This window comes from Phaethon lepturus, unplaced genomic scaffold (assembly GCF_000687285.1).
Source record: "Phaethon lepturus isolate BGI_N335 unplaced genomic scaffold, ASM68728v1 scaffold18779, whole genome shotgun sequence".
In the NCBI taxonomy this organism is placed as follows: Eukaryota; Metazoa; Chordata; class Aves; order Phaethontiformes; family Phaethontidae; genus Phaethon; species Phaethon lepturus.
In genome coordinates this window covers 1-8,951 of record NW_010565730.1, presented here as the reverse complement: position 1 = coordinate 8,951, position 8,951 = coordinate 1, and the positions used below count along the sequence as shown (strand labels likewise).

The window sequence follows — 8,951 nt, the reverse complement described above, 5'->3', positions numbered from 1 at the left end:
TTTTGTTTTCTAGGTATCAATTTTAGTACCTTTTTAATAATGATCCTTCATAAAGATCTAGACTTTTTAAAATAAGCTGCAAGGTGTATTCCTAGATTAAATACATGCAAAGATTGCCCTCTAGAGGACATTCTGGTTTTTGTTTTTTTTTTTTTAATGTGTGGTTGTGGGAGGGAGGGTCATTTATTCCTCGTTAATGAAGACCTCATCTTCATTATCTGTTTTTACACTGCATGTGTTCTAGGAAGATGAAATCGCAGGAAAAAAAGGTACCAAAATATCCTGTACTCTCTTGGCCATCACTTGATCTATCTCCACACATCATATTATTTTTACTTTGTATCCTGTAGCACAGAAACTTGAGGAACAGTTGGACTGTATCTACCTAAATTACAACCAGACGGATATGCTTAAGCTGGTTAATTGCCACCCCATGATAAAGTGGCCAAGAACTTCACTTAAAGGCCTGCTCCACCACCTTCACTACTTTCATTCCTGTATAATTTCACTATGTTTGCATTGTAGCATAAAATGATTTCACTTGTTTTGCTATGCTACCTGTAAACTTGACTTGTACCTTGGTTTCCAGCACAGTATTACCTGGCATTTCTTGCTGCTTTGAAGCTATCACAGAACTAGTGGGGAGCTGTTGCTGATCCAAAATAGGATAAAGATACATACAATTGTCAGAGGTAGACATCCATGAGGAAAACAGGTAAATACAGCAACATTTTATTAAATATACCTTCCATCCACTGTACTACTGAACCTCTACGAAATTTTGTTGGCAACACACGCTCAAAAGGTTCACAGTTAACTCAAGCTTACTTTCAGTCTCACCTGCTACTCAATCTTACTTGCTACCCTCATTTGGTACACGTAGGATCACTAGAACTAGAGGGTTCGAGAACGTTTCCCAAGCCGTTAGTTTCTTGCTGTGGATCTGAACACAGTATCCCAAATTAACTTCTACTTTCATCGTAGGGTCAGGAAGAACAAATTCTGCCAAGATCTTAATTTTCTTACTCATTCTGCAAACTTCACTCTGTATGTACTTCTTTTGTTTGCCCATACTTACTTTTTTTACCAGTGGAGCATGGAATAGTTTATAAAATTAGCAAACTGCATGTGTGGAGCCCCATCTTTAGCACCTGAGATGATTCTAGAAATTGACTAAATATAAAAAAAAAAAAATTAACAAAGTATGGTCCTTCTGTACTCTGCTGCAGCTCTGTGGGAATGCTGTGTCATGTCACATACTGCTGCTGCAGCTCTAATGCTCCATTTCATGTTGCATATTCTCTTCTAAAGGTTTGCAGAGTGCTGCTTTTTGGGGTGGGTTTTTTTTTTCTTTCTTGCCAGTCATACTTTTTATCCTCCTTGATCATATAGTAAAGTCAGAATCTTTTTTCTTTGTTGTTTGCTCAGTTTGTCCCTTGCCACAGATGATAAAAGTAGTGTCACATACTGATCATTACTTTTAAACAGGATCAGGGAGGAAGAGTTCCTGGCAGGGCAGAAAGCTTGATTAAATCAACTCCATTGTCTAGTAATTTTGGCAAGACAAGTCATGGTTAAAAGGCCTTATATGAAGTGAAAAAAATTTAAGTCCTTTTAAGTGTCCTTCTGAGTACATGTATATACTTGTGTACCCCAACCTCTTCCTTTCTAGTTGCCTGATTTAAAAAAGTAACAATTCAAGAACAGAAAAAAAACCTCCCACATGATGTTATAAAGTGTATTGCAGAATTAATTTTACAATAATCATATTGCATGTAAATAAGTTTATTTTTTGGTATCAGGGTAGGGGAAATAGACAGGAAAGTGAAAATTGTGTGGTAACTTGCAGGATGCTTGCATTGTTGAATTCCTTGTAATCAGATTTCACAAGAAATGGTAAAATTGTAACTGTGATTTGGTTTTAATATTGAACTCAGCCTCATTTTACACTGATAAAGTAGAAGGTTCATATACACAACGTATCTTAGAATGATTTTATCAAACAACTGAATATCAATCTTACTTGACTAGCATATCACTTTCATTTTTATTCAGTGCAAGTAATAGCTTCTACATTTTAGAAAGTCCTTCAGCATGGCCATTTTAATTCAGGCAATGTAAAATCCTGCTATGATTATCTTGACTATAAAAGCTACATGTGTGTAAACTAGAAGTGAGTTCTCCAAATCTGAGTTCATGTTCTTCATCCAACGATGGGTTTGTTCAGCAATTCAGTCAAGGTATTACATTCTAATTGCATCTGTTTGTTGACAAAATCAATCTCTGATGACAGCTCTATGCCACATACAGAGAAACCCACTGCCTAGCTCTTAAGAGCCTTTTCAGCATTGCTTTGTACAACCAAAAGCTGTTTGGCCTGAATATGAATCTACATCTTTGAAACTGTCCATACTAACTGGTATATTGAAAATAAGCGGTAATCTATATAGCCACTTCATTAGAAAAGTTAATCATAAAACTGAATTTTACCACATTCAAAGAGTAGTTTTAGCTATATATTTTGAGTTCTTCTTCTACACACTGTGAAAAAAGGTTAACCACTTGGTTAATGTCAAGACATCCGTTTTGCAGGATTGATTCCATTTCACTTATCTTCTGTTTCTCCAACTCCTGTATCTCTTTCAGCATCTCTTTACCTTTGCCCTGCAAAAAGAAACATCCGTATTTGACTAAAAACTGTACAGAATATGTAGTGTTCACCCTAACAACATTCTGTTCTACTGTCCTCATTTTAACCTTGTAATAGCTTCTAGGGCACAAGTTGGTGTTGGCAGAAGTTAGCACCATGACAAGTTTTCTTAGCTACCTTTCCTAAGATGAAGCTAGCACTCGCTTCATCTCCCTGCATCCTTAGCTGGTGGATTGAAAATAAACAAAATTAAAGCTGCTCTAGGTATTTATGCTACTAAAACTTAAGTGGGCATATGTCTTATTTTTTAGAATGTGTATCTGTAAATAGGAGAGGTGTTACTGTTAAAAGTAAGCAACTACCTCCCTGCTTCACCTTTGTGTCCCGCTATCTTTGTGATCTTGTTTCCTTTCCTGTCCATACCAAGCAATGATAAAAGGCATGCCCTCCTTACTGCCCAAGACCAGGGTCCTGAAGAGTTTTAAGTACTCTGATCAGGAGCTGTATATTCACCTGTGGCTGCTGAAGCATCTCCCCCTTATCTGACTAGTGCAGGAGGACGTGTGGCCTGCTGCTTTGCAAGATGAGCAGTACAGATACTTGTCTGGGGCTAGGCCTGGGGGTACAGCAGGGTACAGCAAAGTGCTAGTTGCAATTTTTAGTGTTTGAAACATGTGCCTGCCAGATGCCAAGATGACAGGCTTCTGGTGCACTACAATGTTCTTCACAATCCATCAAAGGGTATTAAATGGTATCACATTAACAGAATGTGAGCAAGGAGCTTATATAAACCACCTGCTTGCATGGAAATCTAATTTAATCAACGTACCTCGATAGTTTCCATAACTACAGCAGCACTTTCATGTTTTTTATAGAGCTCATGTCTTCGATCTGGCTTATTCTGAAAACGTGGTTGCTTCTTAACTGGATCGTTATGACCAAATGTAGGGGAGCTAGTTTTTAATAACTGAGTAATATTGGGCACAAAAATGAAAGGCTTGAATACAGACCTAGAAAGAGAAAATAGAACAGAGATCCTTTACTAATACAGTTTTGCTAAAATTGTTGAGTCAGTAGGTTGCTGTAGTTTTTCCCCATTCTTTTAATTACTTATTTTGAGAAAGAAGTGTTAAAAAAAAAAATCTCCTAACTGATGTGTAAGTCAGTGTCATAGCAGTGTTTCACTAAGTAGGTTGGTACATAGCATTCATGTACGTAATGTACATTATGTTCCTCCTACTTCTTGATTGTGCTTTTTCAGGAGAAAATAGAAAAAAGAAAAAAAAAGGCAAAGCAAAAAGGAATATAATTAGACAAACTGCAACACTTTTCATTTAGATATTTGCAATTTTTTATCCTAATTACTTGCTGCTACATCACCTTGCAGGATCTGGAGTTCCGGTAAAGAAGTGAATACATGGCAGATTAGGCTGCTGAGGCAACACAGACACCATGCTTCCAGTTGTCATAAATCCACCTTCCATATTAATGCCACTCTCTTTGTCACGAAGAATTTCCATCATTATTTCAGAAGTGATAGATCCTATTTAAGATACAATTACTTACACACAGGGCTACTTACAATACCAACTAAATGGCATGTTCTCTACAACAGCCTACTTTTTCCCTTAATAGGCAATGTCAATTTTAGTTTGTCCGTGTTGGCAGGAAAAAAAAAATCATCCTAACAGCATACCTTAATCTGTAATACACTTAAAAATATTATTGTTTTCCACAAAGTATTTATTTCAAAGAGTAGGTGATAATGAGCTATAACATTTATGACTTAGAAAGGGGGAAGGATGACAGCATAATGTTTCCCAGAAAGGTAAAATACAGATGGCTAGCAAATGGTTGTTCACACAGTAATTTTTCAGATAAAAATTAGTAGCTTGGATTAAAGGCTGAACTTTCTGAGCACTGTGTGGAAGTTAAGATAAATCACTGTAATAGTTATTGGTACTATACACAGTTAGTACCACCAGGTTGCTTTGGAAATGTAAAAATAACAACTGTGCATGGATTTTGTGTGTAACTTTGAAAATGAAATGCCAAGACTGTCACTATTTATTCATTTATTTATTTAAATTATCTGATCTTCCAAAGTACTTAGGCTTTAAGTTGACAATTGAAAGGATGCACTGGAGTAACGATATGTTCTATACTCAGAATCAACAGAAACTACAACAGTACATCCATTTGTAAAGAAGACTTAATCAAGTACCTATGTGAAGTACAGTGCCAAAGTCTCTACGAAAATGGTTCTCTCAGGTGAAACAAAGCCCTTTCCACATACGCCTCTGCATCTAGTGTTCAAATTATATTGATGTTCATGTAGTGTACACTGAAGCTTAAATACTGGCACTCTATCACTAGGCAATCCAATATTCTAACAGGCAGCACTTGCAGTAGTTTTCTTTTCAAATTTGGTATACCAGTTGAGCGTATGCTCATGGCAGAAAAACTTCTTTTTTTTTTTTAACTTGAAGGTATCATCTACCATTTAATCTTTTAGTGTTTCCCTCAGTGGAGTTCTAGCTGCATAAAGATTCTTTTTTTAAACTGCCTTGCTGTTTCCTCTCAAAGTAATCACACTGCTGCTAATTCAGATCTCTCCAATATTTATTTTTTTTTTAATACACGATTCAAATTGCCTGTAGACAGGCATGCAGCACTACGTTTCAGCAAGGAAACACTCAAGTATTCCCACAGCTGCCTGGGAAAGTCAGAGAATTCAAGAAATCGGCAAGCTAGATGATTCAAAGAAATTAAAAGAAGCAACAGTCAGTTTGTCAACTGCAAGTTGGCAATTTGTCCAGCAGGAAGAAAGGTATGGCATATTTTCCACTAGACTTTTTTATTATTTTGTATCCCTGAAATACATTCCCTGTTTTTTGAAATATAAATAACGTTTATCTAAAAAATGATCTTCACATGGTAGGCAGCCTGGAAAAAAACTGTAGTGCCACTGACTGAAAAAGCTGGGAAGCGTAGATTAAAAAACCAGTGATTTTACTGATGCTGTAAACCAAATAGCTTTTAGTTAGGGCATCTATTTAAAATAAATGTAAACAAACTAAAACCATATGAGGCTGATAACCTGAACACCTAGTGTGATTTTTGAAAAGGCTCAGGTAAATGCATGAAAATGGGGATTTAGAATGAAAATGCTGATAGAATCTCAGCATTGTTATAATGCAACTAAATACAGGTATTACGAAAATGCTTTCAGTATTCAGAACCTGCGGTTCCCAGAATGAATGCAGGATTTACATGATCACTAGAGCAGGACAGCAAAAGGTAATTCATTCTGACACATTAACTAAATGCTAAACCTGGTCTGGTAGAGCTCAGCCAAATAAATAAAAAAACCACAGAGGTGCAATGTAATTTTGGTTCAGATTAATTACTTTAAATGAGCAAGTGAATACAGATGCAGCAAAAGCCTGCCAGGTGGATGCAGTTAAAAGAGAAGTAATAGCTTCTTTCTATAGAGGTCTGAAAAATAAGTAAGTTAGTGATTAGGAGCACCTGCTCAGAGTACAGAAAATTATTTTATTCTGCTCTCAGGGTGTTTTATTAGACTACGTAAGGCTAGAGTAGCAGTTATAGTGAAACTACAAAGATTTAAAAACCAGTCTCCAAAAAATAAATGCAGGATATGTATCTGAATGCTGTGCTGTTGTCTTAGGCCTATATGAATGGTACCAGACTAAGCTGTTCATACGGTCTGTTTGTAGCTGCAAACCACTATGAGTCTGTTTTAGCCTCTGATTTATTTCTTACGAGGTACAGTAATAATATATAGCCTATCAAAATGTTTCAGAGCTAGGTCTTACAGACTATTTAGTGGTATGGTCATAATGTGACCTCTCAGTGCTGTTACTGTTGCTGTGTTTGGTATTTGACCCTTGTTTTAATTACTCCTCATCAACAAATGGGCAAAGATGGACAGAAGACTTCGAGCTCAGCATTTCTCCTCTAGGCAGAAAGTTATTCTAGTAAGTTCTAGTTCACCAAATCATGTGCATGACTGCCCACATCAGATGTCTAATCATTTATGATTTAATGTAGCTCACTAAATGCTTTGCATGTCTTAAAAAAAAAAAAAATGGTACCTTTGTGTTTGTTCAGAAGTTTATAGCCTTCACAGTATCGGCCGCTGGATGTGGTCATTCTGGCAGTATTTATGTAAGAATATGTGGCAGCGAAATCAAATTCCTTTTCTCCATCCCACCAGCCCTTGCTTTTGGCATATTCCTTTAATTCTGGGTGTTCTCTGTCTATCTTGGTTGTGATAGAGAGCTGGTTGGAAATATTCCGTACACCTCCTGTTTGTAAGGTGAGGAAACACTAATTTTAATACATCAAATGCTTTTTCTCGGTGTTTTGTTTACAATTAGCTTACTAAAGCAAATTGTGCACCGAAGAGTTTCCCGTGAGTCGTGTGGTTTATTTTTGGCCCTCTCTCTCTGGCTAACTGAATCCTTCTGACTGAAATTCCACTGACACTCAATTCTGACACATTTACTTCTATCGCCAACATTGTTATTTCAGGTTCTGTCCTGATTATTCCCATCTTTACATTCTTCCTCTTAGACCTCCAAAGACATAACCTGTCCTTCTAAGTCCACTGGAGGAATCGGCCACTTCAGGGCCCACTGCACCAATCCTGTCAGCGTTACCCTGTCGCCTAATGAAATTGTCGTCGATTGCCACCATCCTTAAGACCATATGTACTGCTGTCATTCTCATGCTGACCTGCTTGCTGTCCTCTGTTTTCCAAGTGCAGAAGTGGTCATCTCTGACCACTTCCACCCCCTGTGGCTCAGCTCCTCTGTGACTGAAACTGCTCGCCCCTCCACACTGATGCCCTAGGAAGCAACTCCTGTTGTTTACAGGCATATGTACGTATCTGGAGGCGAGCTGGATGCCCTAATGAAATAGTAAATGGAAAGTGGAGGACTGCTAGTTGTCACTGCCTTTGACATGTTTAAAGCGAAGGCCGTCATCCATACCTTCTACTCTTTCTGCTGCCCAGTATTTTCCTGATGTCTCCAGCACCCATGCTTCCTTTCTGTCGGCTATCAGAAAACTGTTATGGTATGTAAATACCATGTGGCTCTCCATACAGTTTCCTCCCTGTCCGTATTTTTCTAGCAAATCAACTATGACGGTAAGAGCCTTCTCAGCTGTGTCTGCTCTCTCGAGTCCAAGCCTAAAACAAAAGGAAGATGTTATTTTGGGAACTATAAACTTTACATACAACTATTCAGCCTGAGTATTCAAATTGAATTGGAATGCTATTTCTATGTGTACTTGATGCTTGCGTGAGCTGGTAAGAGGAAAGGAGCAGGTCATTTAAAGGGCTTGTTTGAAGTAGGTCCTGTATTTCCTTGACATGGGGAAAAAGAGCCAAATGGAAAGAAAGGCAGGGAGAGGGCTCCAAGGAAACACCTCCGAGTCCCGTGTGGGTATTGGACTGGGGGGAAACAGTACCAGGAATTGCCTGACTGCTGCAGGTTAACGAGTGTTACACTGGCACACAGTAAGGCAGGCAAAAGAAGCTGTCATTATTTACATGGAGATGCATGGCTGAGACTGAAACTTAAAAATATGTGTGTAAAAGATGGGGAAAATGGGAAATGAGAACAGACCCTAGCAAAAGGCCCAAACACTAGTTCATGAAGTCCAGCTGTGCTCTGGTTAAGAGTCTTGTTTCAGTTCAGTATAAACTTTGTAGAGAGAAAAAAACTTGATTATTTCCCTGACAAGACTCTGTTCTAGTGCTTGATACCTCTCACGGGCTCCCAGCTCCTGGCAGAGATCCAATGCCTGTGCCACAAAATACTTACTTTTAACCATGGCTAGAACAGCAGAAGAGATGGACGCGTCTTCTGAAAGTGAAAGCACGCGTTTCCCCATATAGCTCAAACCAAATGTTTTTAAATTAAATTCTCAATTCGGTACCGTTTACCAAAATAGCCTGTGCAAACCTTACGAGGTCCATGCCGAGAAGGGCTTCCCCGCCGCCGATCTCCTCTCTCCCCCACACCGCTTCGTTGCCGATGCACAGCCCGTGCTCGTTGGCCCCCATCTCTGCCCCCCAGAGCCAGGCGGGGCGGCTCAGGACCACGGCGTGGGTCTGCTCCACTTGCTCAATTTTGATGTAGGTGCACTGCAAGGGGCCGGAGCGCACGACAGATTACCTGTCACGCCACCGCTTTGGCGCGCGGCTCCCCTCCATTAACCCGCCCGGTCGCGGGCTAAAAATAACCAGAAAATAGGACGAAAGGGGTTA

The 8,951-nt window shown here is 38.9% G+C and overlaps 1 protein-coding gene across 1 annotated transcript; it reads right to left on the bottom strand.

Annotated features, from left to right (window-relative positions):
* Window positions 1–2,213: 2,213 nt before the first annotated feature.
* On the bottom strand, window positions 2,214–8,836 carry SCRN3 (secernin 3). Its single transcript, XM_010295276.1, has 6 exons — window positions 8,647–8,836; window positions 7,669–7,868; window positions 6,769–6,981; window positions 4,031–4,193; window positions 3,480–3,660; window positions 2,214–2,664 (listed from the first exon to the last, which is right to left on the bottom strand). The coding sequence occupies exons 1-6, from the start codon at window positions 8,745–8,747 to the stop codon at window positions 2,509–2,511; spliced, it is 1,014 nt and encodes a 337-aa protein (XP_010293578.1). The 5' UTR covers window positions 8,748–8,836; the 3' UTR covers window positions 2,214–2,508.
* Window positions 8,837–8,951: the final 115 nt, after the last annotated feature.